Source organism: Mercenaria mercenaria, chromosome 18, assembly GCF_021730395.1.
Source record: "Mercenaria mercenaria strain notata chromosome 18, MADL_Memer_1, whole genome shotgun sequence".
Classification (NCBI taxonomy): domain Eukaryota; kingdom Metazoa; phylum Mollusca; class Bivalvia; order Venerida; family Veneridae; genus Mercenaria; species Mercenaria mercenaria.
The window spans coordinates 32,545,090-32,566,156 of record NC_069378.1 but is presented as its reverse complement, the minus strand read 5'-3'; the positions used below and the strand labels follow the sequence as shown (position 1 = coordinate 32,566,156).

The 21,067-nt window shown below is 35.5% G+C and overlaps 1 protein-coding gene across 4 annotated transcripts in view; it reads right to left on the bottom strand.

The window, feature by feature from the left end:
• Positions 1-21,067, bottom strand: part of LOC123538394 (uncharacterized) — a 65,213-nt gene that overhangs the window by 29,913 nt on the left and 14,233 nt on the right. Inside the window, exon 1 of one of the 4 annotated variants that reach the window (XM_045322471.2) lies at positions 15,408-16,079. The exons of 1 other annotated variant lie outside the window; for it this stretch is intronic. In XM_045322471.2, coding sequence (XP_045178406.2) covers positions 15,408-15,671 — 264 coding nt within the window. In that variant the 5' untranslated portion in view covers positions 15,672-16,079. Of the gene's footprint in view, positions 1-5,639; positions 6,297-10,459; positions 11,300-15,407; positions 16,080-21,067 lie in introns of those variants that run through there. 2 more of the 4 variants (XM_045322470.2, XM_045322469.2) reach the window with 2 other exon arrangements.

Sequence of the window (21,067 nt, the reverse complement as noted above, 5' to 3'; positions counted from 1 at the left end):
ACGTACGCAGGAACGATTTTTGACATTGTTCCCCGTCCATTTCCGTCTTTGGCTTTGCCGACGACCACACCGCAAGCACACGTTTTAAGCCCGAACCATCCATCGAGGCTAAATCCATTGGTGAACTAGAGGAGTTTGCTACAGATTCAAATGAGTGGATGAACAGTAACAAACTAAAAATGAATTCCTCAAAAACTGAACATATTGCCTTTGGAAGTGCCCCTCAGTTGAATAAGTTAAACATTCACGAGATAGATATTTGTGGTGATAAATCAAGAGACAGAGTAACATCAGATATTTGGGGGCCTATTTGGACGAAACTTTAACTTTAAAGAGCATATAAAAATAAGTGTAGAACGGCAATGTTGAATTTTTTCCGAATCAAAAACATTCGCAAATATTTGACTCAGTATGCAACTGAAACCTTAGTGCTATCGCTGGTTATTTCGCATTTAGACTGCTGTAATGTTATTTTATACGGTATTTCTGATTGTGACATCGCAAAACTGCAACGCATTCAAAATATGTGTGCGAAGTTAGTTCTGAATCGTAGAAGAAGAGACAGTTCTAAGCAGGCACTCTACGATTTGCACTGGCTGCCGATCAAAGCCAGAATAAACTTTAAGATCTTGACGTACATGTTCAATTGCCATGTTGGAAATGCGCCTGCATATTTGATTGAACTCTTAACACCGAAAATCCCCCAGCGCTCCCTCAGATCCTCGGAGTCATCAGTTGACTGTTACATCGGCCCTTTCAACAAGCGAAAAACTTTTAGTGATAGAAGCTTTAGTACTATAGGGCCAAAGTTGTGGAACAATTTGCCGTTGAACATCAGACAAAGTTCTTCAATTGACTGCTTTAGGAAAAGGTTGAAAACGCATTTCTTCAGAGACTACTTTGCATTATTCTAAGTTTTGACTGAGTTTTAAACAATGATGCTGGTGACAGTGATAGAAATTTAATGTTTGTCTGTGATAATTGTATGTTAGTAGTATTTTAAAATATAGTATTATCATTGACTTTAAATTAATAATTGCTATTTTGATTCGTTTTAATTAATCTTATTTAAAATATTTTATATTTAATATTTTATTTCAACTTGTATTGTAAAACGCCATTGAATATGTTTTAAATGTAGAAATAGGCGTTTAAGCAAATAAACCAGTTTCAGTTTCAGTTTACTTCACAGTTCACAATTCACACTTCTTCTACTTCTTCGTACACATTACTACACTGTCAGACCAGCAGCCTCGATGAAACTTGTGGTTTGCCGCAGATCCTCAGTGCCTCCATACAGTTTCTGGTGGATTGAGATATCTATCGGCCAAGATGCAGCTCGCTCCTGGTCATGCCTTTTGCATCTCTGGTGTTTATGCTCCGTATTCTGATCTTCCTCACCACATAGACAGGTTGGTGATGGTACCAGTCTGTATTTCTTGTACATGTGAGCATTGGGCTTGTTGTGCCCTGAGCGAAGCCTGACCAGCATCACTTGTTCAGACCGATCAAGGAGATGAAAAGCATCTTCCTCTATCCTTGGTCTCGTTAATGCCTTGATGATGGTGACTTTCTCCTTGTAGTCAGAAGTGTTGTCAGTTGTTCTGACTGAGCTCCTAGCATAGCCAGTTGGTCTGCCTCTTAATTGTCTGCAAGTCCACAATGGTATGGAATCCACTGAAGTGCTACTTTGGAGGTTATACTCAGGATCTGCATTTTCCTGGCTTGCTGCGGAGTCCATGTTTCTGGAGGATAGTCTTTATTGATCATAGCCAGTGTGCAGTGTGAGGCTCTTCCGAATACCTTCATCCTCTTGCTTCCCGCGGTCAAGATGAGGAACAGCAAGTCTCACGGTCACTGGGACAGATCATTCGCTACTCTCGAATGAGTTTCTTCGCCTCGTGGACAAAGCTGCTACGTTTGAGCCGATGTCTGGTGTAGCCATCCAACTTGACTTTCATGGGATGGTCTTGAAAAGACCTAACTTCTCTGCTTGAAGCAGGACATTTGCATGTCTCCTCTCCTGTCTTGTAATGACTACACAATTCACACTTCATACTTCACAGTTCATATTTCACAAAAACTATGAAGTTCGGTGTCAAGTGTGAACTGTGAAGTATGAAATATGAAGTGTGAACTGAGACGTATGAACTATGAAATATGAACCATGAAGTTTAAACTATGAAGTGAACTATGAAGTTTGAATTGTAAAGTGTGGACTGTGAATCGTGAACTGTGAACTATGAAGTGTGAAGTGAAAACTGATGTTTCTATATAATATATATAGCATTATGTATGAAGTATGAAGTGTGAAGTATGAACTATGAAGTCACCACCGGGCTTTCGTAGATAACAAACGAGGTACTGTCTGAATGATTTCTACAATCAATGTGTTTATTACGTAAGGATGTGTGATAAAAATTTTAAGCACTTTTTTATAGAGTTCGCATTTTTTTCTTAGCATAACAGTCATTTTTTACTTTCATCTTTCTTAGCTTTACTTTATTATAATCTGAAGCGATTCATGTTTATTAATAACACTATAACTAATTTGCAGGATAAGCCTACATGTCTGCACTGTTTGCTATTCAGTCAGTAAATTTTCAGTGAACACCCCTTCAAATATTTAATGGTGCTGTCAAAATTGGAAGATGGACCAATCCATTTTAGAAATGTAGCAGGGAAAAGGTTAAAATTGCTATAACACTGTTTTGCTTATGCATTAATTATGCACAATTTTATCAAGTTTCTTTTCGCTTAGCTCTATTTTTAGCGACTCACGATAAGGCGTAAAAAAAAATTCTTTGTTTCCGGTATCCCGACCCACACTTAATTTTTGGCCCGACCCTAAATGTTTTTATGGCCTTGGAGAATAATTTTTTCAACTTTTTGACAAAAAGTTGCCAAACTGCACTTTTTATGCTTTAAACGTGAAATCAACTTCCTGATGCTCTAAAAACATAACCCCATTATTTGTATTCATTTTTTGACACAAAAATAATTTCCGAAAAGTCTCCCTTAATAAAAAAAAAATCAAAAAAAAAAAAAGAAAAACAAGAGCTGTCTCCATAGGATGACACATGCCCCCGATGGCACTTTGAATGAATAGTTATGGCCGATGTTAAGAGTTTAGGACCTTTGACCTACGGAGCTGGGTCTTGCGCGCGACACGTCGTCTTACTGTGTCACACATTCATGCGTAGTTATTTTAAAATCCATGCATGAATGACAAAGATATGGACCGGACACGCCCATCAATGCACTATCATGAAAAATGACCTTTAACGTCTAAGTGTGACCTTGACCTTTGAGCTACGGACCTGGGTCTTGCGCACGACACGTCGTCTTACTGTGGTACACATTCATGCCAAGTTATTTGAAAATCCATCTATCGATGACAAAGATATGGACCGGACACGCCCATCAATGCACTATCCTTTAATGTCTAAGTGTGACCTTGACCTTTGAGCTACGGACCTGGGTCTTGCGCGCGACACGTCATCTTACTGTGGTACACATTCATGCCAAGTTATTTGAAAATCCATCTATCGATGACAAAGATATGGACCGGACACGCCCATCAATGCACTATCCTTTAATGTCTAAGTGTGACCTTGACCTTTGAGCTACGGACCTGGGTCTTGCGCGCGACACGTCGTCTTACTGTGGTACACATTCATGCCAAGTTATTTGAAAATCCATCCATCGATGACAAAGATATGGACCGGACACGAAAATTGCGGACAGACTGACAGACCGACAGACCGACAGACGGTTCAAAAACTATATGCCTCCCTTCGGGGGCATAAAATTTCCGACCTACCTACCCTAATTGTTTTGAGCATGTTACCGGAAACAAAGAAATTTTTTAGGCCTAACATCCCTTATGACCTCCACACAGAACAGAAAACGACCATTATAGTACAATAAAACTCTTAGGACTTTGAAAGAATTGAAAAAATAAATGTGGCCTTGAAAGCAACGCTTTGTTAACTGATTACATTCTCTTCACATATTTACAGTTGGCATGATAAGGCGTAAAAAATATGTTTGTTTCCGGTATCCCGACCTACCCTAAATTTTTGGCTCGACCCTAAATGTTTTTATGGCTTTGAAGAAAACTTTCTTCAACTTTTTACCAAAAAGTTGCAAAACTGCATTTTTTATGCTTTAAACATGGCCAGTGATGTTAGAAATCAACTTACTGATGCTCTAAAGGCATAACCCCCATATTTCTATTCATTTTTGACACAAAAATAATTTCTGAATAGTCTCCCTTAATAAAAAAAAATCCAAAAAAAAATTCCGACCTACCTACCCTAATTTTTTTGAGCATGTTACCGGAAACAAAGAATTTTTTAGGCCTAAGTGAAGTGACAGTATGTAAAGCATGCAACATTGTTAGTTTTTGTTGACAATTGATATGTAAATGTATTCTTCATTAAGTTCTTAAAATTGTGGTCTTTTTCTAGGACAACTTATCGTGATCCTCGCTTCGTTGTAAACAATGGTCTGTACTTTATAAATGTATGAGTAATGCACCATCTTTTCGTTAATACACGTAACAGACATATACTTTATGTGGTTTTATCATGCATATGTTACATTCTTCGGCTTTGGTGTTTATTTGTTTTTTTATAAGATATTCATGTTAAGGGCGACGTTAACCATGTGAAGGCAAAAAAAAAACAACAACAAAAAACGAAAACAAAAAACATCCAAAATTTCAGGAATAGTCAATCCTGCGCTACAGGCCAGCTTTGAATATAGTTCACCTGGCATTAAAGGCCGCAATCTTTGTTTCATACATAAACATTTAGTGTATTTTAACCTGTGAATAAAGACCACAGCTTGCCAGTGAAGATCACTAACTTTTTGTTTCTCCCATGGTTGGTATTTTTAGCCAGGTTTGACTGTAATTAAATTAAATCGGCCATAACATTATTTGTATCTGCCAGTAAAAATACAAGTTTTATTCATAATATCATAATTATGGAATTTCTTAGGAGAACAATGTTTTGAAAGAATTTGACCGGTTTTTAAACACACCACACTACTGCCCAGAAATTCTTGAAAATGGTTGGGTCTTTTGGATAGGGGTTAGGCATTTATAGTTTAAAGATAAAACAAGAAACGCGGCAATGCATCGAAACCAGGTTTTCAACACTTTTCATAAGAATAAAAAGTATACTGAATCCCAGTGCACCACTTTAAAGCACAACCCTAACCCTAACCCTAAACCCTAAACCCTAACTCTTAACCCTAACCCTAACTTTAGTAACAATGACCTTGACCTTGATCCCAGAAACCCCAAAATCAATCCCAAGCTACAACTTTATATAAGTTTTCTATACACCAAGTTTCATCATGATAGCTCATTCCTAAGTTAAGTTATTGACCGGAAACCCTTTTTCTATTTTAAGTAACAGTGACCTTGACATTGACCCCAGAAACCCCAAAATCAATCCCAGCCTTTGTCTTGATATAAGCTACATACATACCGAGTTTTATTGAAATATCTTTACCGAAACAAAAGTTATTGACCGGAAACACCAGTTTGACGCCGCCGCCCGCCCGCCCAACGACATACCCCAATCTAATAACTAGCCGATGCAAGAACAAAATTGAATAAAACCAACCTCACATTCCATCTGGCCTATCTTTTGTTGTTTCAGATTTAATATACGTGAAATGTTATTTCTCTGTTGAAGTAAAACTGCGAGACTATTATTTATTTCTTCTTTCTTGTATTTCAGCGACTTGCTTTCCGACTTAACATCACGGATCTTGTCAAGGATCTTGTCAAGGATCTTGAGGCTATGTCCCTGGTCCTTACGCGCATCACTGTCATAAAATAGCTGGGCCGCAAATAACATTGCCACCGTTAATAAACCTAAAACAAACGTGTGTATTTTGGTGAATCCCATATTTATTGTTTATAGTAGTTCACTTTTATACTATTATATTATAAGCCCCGCTTCTGCAGTCAAAACAACGCACTAGAAACCTATAATATGGTACACCTGTCAAACATAAAATTCCTTGTTGATACTGCCACGAATAATGTATTATTAGCACTAAACATGTGATTTCCTCGAATGCCTTTGTTTCGGTTTACATATCAAATAGTTAGCATTTACAACTGTCTGTCACTTTCGAAATATAGTGTCTATCCGTTAACTTCATTTAAGCAAAAATATCCTTATCCTAGGCGACAAGAATACCACAAATAAAATGCATACGTTCAAGAGAGATATATCTGCAGTCCGCAGTGAATATACAATCCGTCATTCAAATGCGCGTTTAGGACCAATACAAACACAAGTATGGTTTTAATGATAAACTTGCACATCCTGATACTGATACATCTTCCACATGAAAGATTGGATAATCTAAATGTGTAGTTTCATAAAATAAAGCCATTATTATTATTAATATTATAATTATTATTATACCCGGCATAAACATGATATATATATTACATATAATCTAAGATATCAAAATATTCACAATTTGGTAAGAATATGGCACTGTATTTTAAAAAAGGTTAATTTACACCTTGACTATTTGTATTTCAAAATTTTTGTAACACATACTTAAAAAGTACAGTATATTCTATATTTCTTTGCTTATTATATTTTGAAAGTATACACTATATTTTTTTAACTATATATGTTTTTGAAATATATATGATATTTTGACTATTATATTTTAAAAAATATATTCTGTACTTCTTTGATTATTATATTTCTCTCGCAGATTTAATGATGTACTACAGTATTCTGTTGTATAAAATGAACTTGTTTTTTTTTTTACTGTGTGCACCGTACGTATGTGATAGTGCTGCATGTACTAATATACTAAAAACTGCTCGTGTTCAACCTTGAACACCGAAACAATTATGGTAGCACCGCCATTTTGCATCGATCCAAAAACCAGTATAGCAGGCTGCCGACGGGCAATTTGTTATGTATTAAAAAGGTATCAAATTACCGTAGTTGAATGTGTTTAGCCAAACAAGTATTAATTTGTGCACTTTTGTAAACCCAATACATAGTACTGCTACACACGAGCTTGTTTATTTTATGTTTACATAAACTACATGCTGTAATTTGCACATATTTCAAATACGAAATTTGGATGCACTGTAGCTTTAATTAGCAGCATAACTAAATATTAACACGCCAACACTTAAACATCCGGGAAAATGACTATTTTCATTAAAAAATTCATGGGGAAGCAAGAAATCTTAATAATCATATGAGCCGTGCCATGGGAAAACCAACATAGTGGGTTTGCGACCAGCATGGATCCAGACCAGCCTGCGCATCCGCGGATGCGCAGGCTGGTCTGGATCCATGCTGGTCGCAAACCCACTATGGAATTGGAGAAACTATTAGCGAACAGCATGGATCCTGACCAGACTGCGCGGATGCGCAGGCTGGTCTGGATCCATGCTGGTCGCAAACCCATTATGTTGGTTTTCCCATGGCACGGCTCATATGCAAACTCGATAAAATAAGCCTGTAAACTTTGATAACACTCGATTCTGTATAGGATAATGTTATTTGGACTGAAACCTTACGCTGACAAAACCATTTTGGAAAGAAAAACGCATGAAAAGTTTTTCGAAAACTGGTATAGTTTCGTTAAAAGCTAGACATATACTATATATATCGAAATACAATGATATATATATATTGTCAAATGAATATCTGTAAAAATGCATTCATATCAGAACGGATATAATATTTAATTGTTCATACTTGCAGTTGATATTAAATAAATCAATGCGGAAAATGTCACTTGGGTGATATCTGATTGTTATCCGCATGTTTATGAAAGATCTGTGTAAAACTTAGTTATAAAGAGTGTGTTGTATAGATAAAATTGCACCTAATTTGGTCAGACAAGAACATATTATCATAGGCCTTGCCCGGACTCAGAGGTCCTACGTCTGACCCCAAAGGACATGTTTTTAGAGATAATTTTGTGTCATTCACACTGTACTCTTTTGATTGATGTTGCAACAGTTTTTCTTATCATATATAGACAATTTTCGTATATACATAAACTTAACCCTTATCCTGCTAAATTTCTATATTGAACTTGTCAATCTTTTAATTTGGACAGTACCATAAGCTGTTAAAAGGGGTGCTTACCAAAATGATACTGACTGAATGGAGAACAGTGCAGATGTTGATCAGACTGCACGGATGTGCATGTTGATCATGATCTACTCTGATCGAAAAGGCAGAATCAGTCTTGTCCAGCTTGATAAGGGTTAAAGATACTAGCTGCTATGAAATTCATACTGTTATAGTAACAGATTATAGCATAGTAAATTTTATTGCGCTTATAATATGAATAGATTGTTAAGTTATAACTATTATTACATCATCGAATTTAAAATCTGGCGATAAAATATTTACCCTGAGCTATGATTAGCATACATGTAGTTAAGACAATAAATGAATGGTATTTAAATGTTTGTTTATTTGTTTCCCCCATTAAATAAATTGAAATCATATCATTGATTATAAGTACGGACGTTTGTTATCTGTCTTTGCCACGTAATCATCATCGAGTATAAGGCAAGAGAGAGACATATGTGCCTTTACCAGTTTTTAAATTTTTCGATCTATTTGAAAACACACAAATTCAACAACAAAACGATTCTGCATAGGAGTCCATGACAAAGCACACAGAAACTGACAAGGTATTAAGAGAAGTGGTTCAGTAAAATCAAATCGATCTTATTTTATCCGCCTTTCTGAATGAAAACTTGAGTATGTAAGCTAGAATCACACTATCCCGGATAGGCCTGCGGATGTGTTCCGGATTCCCATCCGCACGGATTGCCCCGGATGTGTAAGAAGCAAAATACATGTAGGTTTTGCGAATAATGCAATCGTAACAGGACCTTAATTAACCTTATAAGAACCGGAATAAAACCGCAGTAGCTCGTATTTTTTTACCAATGTGATTGTCTTCCGGACTGTTACGATCTTTTCAGAACTGTTACGGATATAACGGATTCCTTACGGATATATTTTCCGTGGCAAAATTTTGAACATGTTCAAAACTTCGCTCCCTTGCCTCCGGATGTCCCCAATTTCTTAACGGATACACCGGATGACTTACGAATGAGTTATGAGTTCTACGGATGCGTTACGAATGCTAGCCCATCCGGGGCAATGCGATTCTAGCTAGGTCAAATTTCTTCCGGATTCCCTTATGAGTCGGATGTAATATCAAAACTAATCACTAAGATCTATAGTACATTGTGTACTACATAGGATTTAGGAAGTTTATATGGAAACGTACAATTGATTATGCATGTTCTATTCACTACCAATATGGCGGGCTATATATATCGCCTTGGCAGCAGTATAATGGATCGCAGTATGACACAAACTGCATAGCAAACAAGTTAAAGTTATTTATATCGTTTACAGCCACAATACATTTGCATATCTTTGAAGTGTGTTGTTTTGAACTGCAAAATGATTACTATTAATTTTACTAATTGAACATAAGGCTTAAAAAATGTTTTCGGTAACATGCTAAAAAAATTAGGAAGGTAGGTCGGAAATTTTTTTTGGGGGGATTTTTTTGTTTATTAAGTGAGACTTTCCGGAAATTATTTTTGTGTCAAAAAATGAAAACAAATAAGGGGGTTATGCCTTTAGAGCATCGGTAAGTTGATTTCTAACATTACTGACCAATTTTAAAGCATAAAAAGGGCAGTTTTGCAACTTTTTGTTAAAAAGTTGAAAAATATTCTCCAAGGCCCCAAAACAATAAGGGTTGGGCCAAAAATTTAGGGTAGGTCGGGATACCGGAAACAAACGTTTTTTTGACGCCTAAATGAATTTGTTTCTTCATGATCTTATGTTTCTTTAGTGACATATTGCATGCAACCGTTAAGTTTTGTAGGCGAATATTTTCTTGTTCTATATAAGGGCAGTATTGATCAATGTATACTATTACAGGTATTTAATATGCTAAAAAGTATAATTATGTACTGAATCGTTTTCTCAAAATAATGCGATTTAAACTTATAAAAACGCTAATGTTTTGTTCAGCCATCGAGTTCATTAACTGTGGTTTAGTTATGGATACTTATGCTCCGCAATAAAATGTATACAACAACTTGCACTTAATTAACATAATGAACTTAGTCATACTCCTTTATTTATATACAATCTTCTCCGTAAATGCAGGGATGTGTGTACAGGCACATATCACGGGTAAATGTTGCAATACGGTTTTGTGTAAAATTGTTAATGGAATTTCATGCCGGCAGAACTGACCGAGGAGCGAACCAAACTATTGCTATTCTGGAACATATTGTAAGGGCGGTCCAAAGGCCTGTATGGTGACTATACCGAATATATTTTTGCAAATAAGTTAAAGAAGTATCGCTGATACAAGAATAAAATAGGGCTGAACCAACCTCACATTCCATCTGACCTATCTTTTGTTGTTTCAAATTCAACACACGTGAAATATCATTTCTCTGCTGAATTAGAGTTGCTATGTTGTTGTACATTTCCTCTGCTTTGTATTTTAGTGGCCGATTTTCAGTGCTTACATCACGGATTAAATCACTATTTAAACGATCCCTATTTGTATCACCGTTATAAAATAGTCGGACCCCTAAAAGCATCACCACCGTTACTAAAAATAAAACAATCACGTGCGTTTTGGTAAATCCCATCTTTTTTGTTCTAACAATGTTTCACTAGTACAAGTACCTCAACGCAAGTACTGTCTGCTCAATGGATGACACTGTTAGCTTATGGTGTTTCCCAACCGTCAAACAACTGTTTCATTTTATATATAATACAGTAACAATTATAACTCCGTGCTGTGGATATAGCTTAACACTAATCATGTACGTTCCCTAACAATTAGAACTTTGTTGTTTTTACTTACACAATGAAGCTGAAGGCTATACGTCCGTTTTACTACGTTTTCGCGAATAGAAAATATGTTGTCGTCTTAGGCGACAAGGTTACGACTGATAAAAATGCGCACCTTTAAAACATCACAACAATATTCATCCGCAATTCGCAACGCGTAATAATATACTAAACACGTTAACATTAAGTTCTCCGTCTATGACCAAGCATGCGTACGTATGGTCCGAAAATAGCTATGTTAGTGAACAAACTGATACGTTGAAACTGCGCATCCTATTATCAGTAATCAAAGTAAATCAGACCATAATAATTATTTAAGCTTTTGTTTCAACAAGGCTTAAAAAATTCTTTGTTTCCGGTAACATGCTCAAATACTTGTATATCGAAATACAATGATACATATATATTGTCAAATGAATATCTGTAAAATGCATTTCCTATCAGAACGGATATAATATCTAATTGTTCATACTTGTAGTTAATATTATATAAATCAATGCGGAAATGTCACTTGTACGACATCTGATTATTATCCGCATGTTTATGAAAGATGTGTAAAACTGAGTAATAAAGAGTGTGTTGTACAGTATATAGATATAACTGCACCTAATTTAGTCAGACAAGAACATAATTATTATCATAGGCCTTGCCCGGATTTAGAGGTCCTGAGTTTGATCCCAAAGGACATGTTTTAGAGACAAAGTTGTGCCATTCTGTACTCTTTTGATTGATGTTTCAACAGTTTTTCTTATCATATATCATAAAATTTAAACCCCTACCCTTCTAAAATTCTATAATGAATGTTCATCTTTCAGTTTGGTCAGTACCATTAGCTGTTAAAAGGGGTGCTTACCAAAATGATACTGACTGAATGGAGAACAGTGCAGATGTTGATCAGACTGCACGGATGTGCATGTTGATCATGATCTACTCTGATCGAAAAGGCAGAATCGGTCGTGTCCACCTTGATAAGGGTTAAAGATACTAGCTGCTATGAAATTCATACTGTTAATATAGTAACAGAATATAGCATAGTAAATTTTATTGCGCTTATAATATGAATAGATTGTTAAGTTATAACTATTATTACATCATCGAATTTGAAAATCCGGCGATAAGATATTTACCCTGAGCAATGATTAGCATACATGTACTTAAGACAATAAATGAATGGTATTTAAATGTTTGTTTATTTGTTTCCCCCATTAAATAAATTGAAATCATATCATTGATTATAAGTATAGTGGACGCAACTTGACCCCGATGGCTGACCTTTGCATTATAATACATAATAAGGTACAACCTATTATTGAAAAGGAGTGAACGTAAAACACTTGTTGCACGAGAAAAGGGAAATATAAATGTGTGTAAATATAAATTAGTGTATTAGAAAGTTTTAACTGATCAAATGTAAATATATATACTTTGATACTGCACTGTATACAAACTAATTCCATATAAATATACACGGCTACCCTAAGCACCCTTGATTTCTACAATGAAATAATTGATATGAATAATCAGCCTAAGGTCAACCATCGCGGTCAAGTTGCGACTACTATACGGACGTTTGTTATCTGTCTTTGCCACGTGATAATCATCGAGTATAAGGCAAGAGAGAGACATATGTGCCTTTACCAGTTTTTAAATTTTTCGATCTATTTGAAAACACACAAATTCAACAACAAAACGATTCTGCATAGGAGTCCATGACAAAGCACACAGAAACTGACAAGGTATTAAGAGAAGTGGTTCAGTAAAATCAAATCGATCTTATTTTATCCGCCTTTCTGAATGAAAACTTGAGTATTTAAGCTAGAATCACACTATCCCGGATAGGCCTGCGGATGTGTTCCGGATTCCCATCCGCCCGGATTGCTCCGGATGTGTAAGAAGCAAAATACATGTAGGTTTTGCGAATAATGCAATCGTAACAGGACCTTAATTAACCTTATAAGAACCGGAATAAAACCGCAATAGCTCGTATTTTTTTACCAAAGTGATTGTCTTCCGGATTGTTACGATCTTTTAAGATCTGTTACGATCTTTTCAGAACTGTTACGGATATAACGGATTCCCCCTTCACATCTACGATTTTTCTTACGATTTGTGACGGATTGCACGAAATCGTAAAAGTTCACCGATTCCCCACATTTACCAGCTATTTAAGAGCTGTTTACGATCAAATTGCGATTTATTCCGAGTTATTACGATGCATTTACGACTAAATTTACCGATTTGTTCCGAGTAATTACGGATCAATACGATCGTTTTACGAGCTATTCACGAGTTATTTACGAGCTGTTGCGAGTGAATTACGGATTATTATGATTCACCAAAGGCTTTACGAGTACATTACTACTTGTTTACGAGTTGTTACGAGTAGTTACGTGTTAGAAACGAGTATTTAAGAATATCATGTTTTTGCAATTCAAATTTGCACGAAGGCGAGCGTGCTCTCTTCTTCTTGTTGACTACCTCCTTTTTTGGTGGCATTGTTGCAGATATGATTGAGGTCTCACTCCATTGACGTATTGACAGCAACTGAAAGGAACTGTTCGATTTGGTAGCTTTTACACCTCTCATAAATCGTAAAGCATACGTATGTTCCCGTAAAGTACTCGTGAAGTACTTGTAAAGTGTCCGTAACAAATCGTAAACCCCTCGTACCGCATCGTGAAAGAAATGTTAAGAACTTGTAAACACATCGTAAACACATCGTATTTAATCGTAAAACAAAGTCTTTAAGATACATTTACGAGCGCTTACGAGTGGTTTACGTGTTGTTTACGATACTTACGACTTGTTACGAGCTCTTTACGAGCTCTTTCCGAGCTATTCACCGATAATTCAAATCGCGGACGATCGTAAGAAATTTTTGACATGTCAAAAATATTACCTCAACGTTCACGATTGCTTGCGATCGTCTGCGAGTGGTGCCGAGCTATTTACCACTACCGACGAGCTATTTAGGATAGCGTGCGACTGCCTACGAGTTGGCAAATCGTAAGGAATCGTAAGAAAAAATCGTAGGTGTGAAGGGGGTATTACGGATATATTATCCAAGGCAAAATTTTGAGCATGTTCAAAACTTCGCACCCTTGCCTCCGGATGTCCCCGATTTCTTAACGGATACACCGGATGACTTACGAATGAGTTATGAGTTCTACGGATGCGTTACGAATGCTAGCCCATCCGGGGCAATGCGATTCTAGCTAAGTCAAATTTCTTCCGGATTCCCTAATGAATCGGATGTAATATCAAAACTGATCTTTAAGATTTATAGTACGGTGTGTACCACACAGGATTTAGGAAGTTTATATGAAAAACTTACAAATGATTATGCATGTTCTATTCACTACCAATATGGCGGGCTCCACAGTATAATGGATCGCAGTATGACACAAGCAGCATAGCAAACAAGTTAAAGTCATTTATATCACTGCTTTTAATCTTTTCAAATATATGTTTACAGCCACAATACATTTGCTTCTAACATCACCGACCAATTTTAAAGCATAAAAAGGGCAGTTTTGCAATTTATTATATATATATATATATATATATATATATATATATATATATATATATATATATATATATATATATATATATAAAAATTCTCCAAGGCTCCAAAACATTTAGGGTTGGGCCAAAAATTTAGGGTAGGTCGGGATACCGAAAACAAAACTTTTTTTTTACGCCTAAATGAATTTGTTTCTTCATGATCTTATGTTTCTTTAGTGACATATTGCATGCAACCGTTAAGTTTTGTAGGCGAATATTTTCTTGTTCTATATAAGGGCAGTATTGACCAATGTTTACTATTACAGGTATTTAATATGCTAAAAAGTATAATTATGTACTGAATCGTTTTCTCAAAATAATGCGTTTTAAACTGATAAAAACGCTAATGTTTTGTTCACCCATCGAGTTCATTAACTGTGGTTTAATTATGGATAATTATGCTCCGCAATAAAATGTATACAACAACTTGCACTTAATTAACATAATGAACTTAGTCATACTCATTTATTTATATAAATCTTCTCCGTAAATGCAAGGATTCGTGTACAGGCACAGATCACGTGTAAATGTTGCAATACGGTTTTGTGTGATTCGGCCCTTTCCGTAAATTTCTCTTCTTGATCGCATGGACTATGTAAACCATTGCTAGAAAGAAAAACCATCTACTTAAGACTAATTATTTTCATGAGGTTATTAGTGTCCGTTACCTAAACCCAACCCCAACCCCACATCCCACCAAAGTAAAAAAAAAACATGTTTCCGTCAAAACAACCTAGGTAAAATTGTTAATGGAATTTCATGCCGACAGAACTGACCGAGGAGCGAACAAAACTATTGCTATTCTGGAACATATTGTAAGGGCGGTCCCATATAGTGACTATACTGAATATATTTTGGCAAAAAAATTAAAGAAGTATCGCTGATACAAGAATAAAATAGGGCTGAACCAACCTCACATTCCATCTGACCTATCTTTTGTTGTTTCAAATTCAACGCACGTGAAATATTATTTCTCTGCTGAATTAAAGTTGCTATGTTGTTGTACATTTCCTCTGCTTTGTATTTCAGTGGCCGATTTTCAGTGCTTACATCACGGATCAAATTACTATTTAAACGATCCCTATTTGTATCACCGTTATAAAATATTCGGACCCCTAAAAGCATCACCACCGTTACTAAAAATAAAACAATCACGTGCGTTTTGGTAAATCCCATCTTTTTTTGTTCTAACAATATTTCACTTGTACAAGTACCTTAACGTAACTACTGTCTGCTCAATGGATGACACTGTTAGCTTATGGTGTTTCCCAGCCGTCAAACAACTGTTTCATTTCATATATAATACAGTAACAATTATAAGTCCGTGCTGTCGATATAGCTTAACACTAATCATGTACGTTCCCTAACAATTAGAACTTTGTTGTTTTTACTTTTGAAATGTATTATCAATCTAACATATGCCACAATAAAGCTTAAGGCTATACGTCCGTTTTACTACGTTTTTGCGAATAGAAAATATGTTGTCGTCTCAGGCGACAAGGTTACGACTGATAAAAATGCGCACCTTTAAAACATCACAACAATATTCATCCGCAGTTCGCAACGCGTAATAATATACTAAACACGTTAACATTAAATTGAATTTTAAATGTTCTCCGTCTGTTACCAAGCATGCGTATGGTCCGAAAATGGCTATGTTAGTGAACAAACTGATACGTTGAAATCTGCGCATCCTATTATCAGTAATCAAAGTAGATCAGACCATATTTAAGCTTTTGTTTCAACAAGGCCTAAAAAAATTCTTTGTTTCCGGTAACATGCTCAAAAAAATTAGGGTAGGTAGGTCGGATTTTTTTTTTGGATTTTTTTTATTAAGTGAGACTTTTCGGAAAATATTTTTGTGTGAAAAATGAATATAAATAAGGGGGTCACTGACCATGTTTAAAGCATAAGAAGTGCAGTTTTGCAACATTTTGTTAAAAAGTTGAAAAAAAATTTATATAAGGCCATAAAAACATTTAGGGTCGGGCCAAAAATTTAGGGTAGGTCGGGATACGGGAAATTCACTACTGGATGCACATGCCATTGAAAGGGTCATGGCCTTGATTTTTTCAAACGTTTTTGACAGAGTTTTAACAGGTCACCATTAAAATTCACCCATTGCTTCTTACTATTTAATGGGATTTTCATGACCATAGTTTTAATGCCATACATAAAAAAGCCATGAAATAAGTATATCAAAATCCTGGTAAAATATACATTGTTAAAATGACTTTGATGGCCATGAAAAGCTGCTTAAAATAAACCATTAAAATAAGTTAACAGGCTCCTTAAAACTCTATGAAAAATTTTAATTGGCATGAAATTAATGTGCCATTAAAAAAGTACCCCTTAATTCCACATTAATTAGTAAGAACTAACTAATGGGGCCATTAATTTTTTTAATACTCTGTTTATGGCCGTTAATTATTAAAAATGATTAATGGTCTCATTAAATATGTCAGATTCAATTTTAATGGGTTCGTTATATTTTAATGGTATATCAAATTAAGGGCCATGAAAATCTGCCATCAGAATTAGACATCTTAAGATAATCAACTTCATATTGATATTTGCCGTATTGATTTAAACTACGTATTACTACATATGTAATAGTATCTATACATATGTACTGTTTTGTAAAATGCTAGAAGAATATTTGTTTCTTCTTTTCTCTTTCATTATTTTGTAATGTAAACACATGTAACAGCCTCGTACAAACATTTGTCATATTGTATCCTTATTCTGTTATATGTCCATATGAAATGAGAAAATAAATGGATATTGTATTGTACTGAGAAGGGTTTACAGGTACCGGTTTAATAGATCAAGTAACCATGTGGGTAGTTTTAACTATTCAACATTATAATATTGACAAACATTCTGACCAAGTTTTTATTGGTACAGACATTAGGCATCAGGTGTATTCAAAAAGCAACTGTTGATGACAATGTCAGCGCACAATGGGCAATCACAATTTAGCTCTACTTCAGTACTTTGTGCTCAGGTGCATGCACTTAAACAGCTAAGAGCAAATGTTTGAGGGATTGCATTACAGGTAGCTTCCCATCTCCCCAATCAAGCGTACCACATTCTTTGACTCATTGAAACGAAGAAGCGATTGATCTGCCCATGCCCCAAATGAATTTAAATCAGACTGTAAATCTTCACAATCATGTGTACTGTTCACTTCTCTATAAACCTTAGTTTCTACTCAAGGATTGGAAAATTTGAAAATCTAAATTGGTCTGAACACATTTTATAATGTAAATTCCTTACCCCACCCATTTTCTTATACAAATGCTGATTATTTGGACAGGCAAAACAAAAAAAAAAAACAGAAAAAGTGGCATGCATCAATACGTATTTACCCTTGCCAAAATAATGTAGATTGATGTTATCAAATAAAGTAATATGTTTTCATCCGACTTTCATTGAAATAAATCCGATTTTTTATAGGAACGCAATTTGGCAAACCCGCCCGCTTAGCTCAGTAGGTAGAGCGCCGGTCTACGGATCGCGGGGTCGCGAGTTCGATCCTCCGGCGGGGCATATGTTCTCCAGGACTATTTGATAAATGACATTGTGTCTGAAATAATTAGTCCTCCACCTCTGATTCATGTGGGGAAGTTGGCAGTTACTTGCGGGGAACAGGTTTGTACTGGTACAGAATCCAGGAACACTGATTAGGTTAACTGCCCGCCGTTACATGACTGAAATACTGTTGAAAAATGGCGTTAAACCCAAAACAAACAAACAAAAAACAATTTGGGAAACATCTGAAAAAAAATGGCGTAACTGCATCAAGGGGAAATGACTTTAATGCAACTAAATATAGCATCATGATATATTATAGACGAAGTGTGCGTAGTATGTATTTATTGTGATTAAAGTCCATTTTTGTTTTAGTCTAAGAACAACGTGGGACTGGAATTATAAGCATTCAATAAAGGTGCAAGCCACAAACCAAAAAAAAAAAGAAAATATACGAATTACATTTTACAGAATGTAGGATTTAATGGGGATCAAATTGCTGTTAAGGGCCATTAAGTTTACCCTTAAATGAAATCATACAGAACCTGAACATTTAATTGGCATTAAATTAAATTTAAGGGCCATGAAAAATCCTGTTAAATTCAAAATATACAGAATTTCACTATTTTTTCAAAGCCATTAACTTTTTTAGCTACCAAACTAAATTTTTAATAGCATGATTCACGATCAAAAATGGGTGTTTTAATGGCATTTTAACATGTAACCCATTAATATTGTGAAACCTATTAAATAAAGTGATGCAAGAATTAATCGGGTTAATTAACGGTTTTTTCCTATTTTAATGGATATTTTACAGGGTTTCAAACCATGTTTAATGGTATGTGCATCCAGTAGTGAAAAAACAATTTTTTACGCCTAATAACTTTCACTTAAACATAAGAAAATGTTTTTCTTATCCTGGCATGTGTTTGGTCACTTCCGGAAGTTAAATGAAACGTTTATATAAGGCGTAAAAATGTTTGTTTCCGGTATCACGACCTTCCCTAAATTTTTGGCCCAACCCTAAATGTTTTTATGGCCTTGGAGAAATTTTTTTCAACTTCAAAAAAAACTTGCAAAACTGCACTTTTATGCTTTAAACATGGCCATTGATGTTAGAAATCAACTTACTGATGCTCTAAAGGCATGACCCCCTTATTTGTATTAATTTTTTACACAAAATGAATTTACGAAAAGTCCCACTTAATAGAAAAACAATTAAAATAAAGTTACTAACCTTCCTACCCTAATCTTTTGAGTATGTTACCGGAAACAAACATTTTTACGCCTAAAACAAAAGATCCAAATTTTGGCAAAAGTGGAGGGTTGTCACTTCAAGGTTATTTAAAGTTTTTTCTGCTTTTTCACTGTGGAAATTCCAAACAGCGGCCAAGTTTTGTGAAAATTCATCAAACGGTTCGTAAGAAAAAGTCCTTGAAACGTTGTTATTTTTAAATTATACTTTTGGCAGTCCTTAACATGGGTCAAAGGAAACCGTGATTGTTCTTACGTTCTGAAACAATTAGATATATAGTGCGAGGGAAAAGTTGCCTACAGTGTCTTCATTAATTATCTAATACTTATATAAATGAGCCGTGCCATGGGAAAACCAACATAGTGGCTTTGCGACCAGCATGGATCCAGACCAGCCTGCGCATCCGCGCAGTCTGGTCAGGATCCATGCTGTTCGCTAACGGTTTCTCTAATTACAATATGCTTTGAAAGCGAACAGCATGGATCCTGACCAGACTGCGCGGATGCAAACCCACTATGTTGGTTTTCCCATGGCACGGCTCAAATATCTTTGTATATTCACTTCTTCAAAGGTACATTCAGGTCAAACATTAGTCTTTATTAATTACTTATGTATGTCACCTCAAATTTTCTTCATTAAAGGGAATATCACGTCAAGCATCAGTCTTTAATATTCATGTTATTTAGTTGTTTGTTTTTTGGTTTAACGCCGTTTTTCAACTGTGTTTCAGTTATGTAGCGGCGTGAAGTGTTCCTGGATTCCGTACCAGTGCAAACCTGTTCTCCGCACGTAACCTTAACTTCCCCACATGAATCAGAGGTGGAGGACGAATGATTTCAGCCACAGTGTCTTTTATCAAATCGTCACGGAGAACAAAATGCCCCGCCCAGGGATCGAACTCACGACCTCGCGATCCATAGATCTGCGCTCTCCCTATTGAACTAAGCGGGTGGGCTTATTTATTATCTTATACTAATGCAAATGCCACTGTGTTTTTACTTCGTTAAAGGAAGATTGACGTCAAACATTCAAGACTTCATTAATTATCTCATACTAATGTTAATGTTATACAATGTATCTTCTTCTTTAATGGGAGATACATGCCAAACATCAACGTAAATCATCATTACTACTAGTATAATACTTTATTCTAATTTTACTTAATTTTATCAATATATTTTCTTCTCCTACACATTATATAGACACATTGTCATACTTTTTGCGACTTCACAGGTTGCCCTATTGCAGATATCAAAGTATCTGTTTGATGTAATGTTGTGGGCTTGTGAATACCCGTGCGACTTTGCATTAAGAAATATCTGAATTTTATTTTAAGCTTTGTAGCTTGGAGAAGAATGTTATAAAGGGTTTTATTTTCCTAAGCTATAAGCGGTTTACTTTGACATTATTTTTGTAGTTTATTTTATGAACTTACATCAGGCCCTTCCCCAGAAATTTTTTAAGGCGCTGGGGTAAAGTTTGTGTGGCGGGATAAGTGGTGGGTGCGGGAGGGGTACCCCCTCCCGTGTTCGATTTTTTTTTTAAATCGAACCCAAATTGTGCTTTTTTAAGTATACCATATGCAAAAAAACACAACAACATGTATTTCATTACTTCTACATTTTCACATAATGTTATAACCATCAATATATTATAATAATTATAGTGTTATTTCTACAGCTCAAAAAGGTCAGAGTGCTGCCAAAAAGGGACAGAGTGTTGTCCGAAAGGGGCAGGGTGCTCTTTTCAACCTGAAAGTTATCATAGCAGTAGTTGCCTTTCT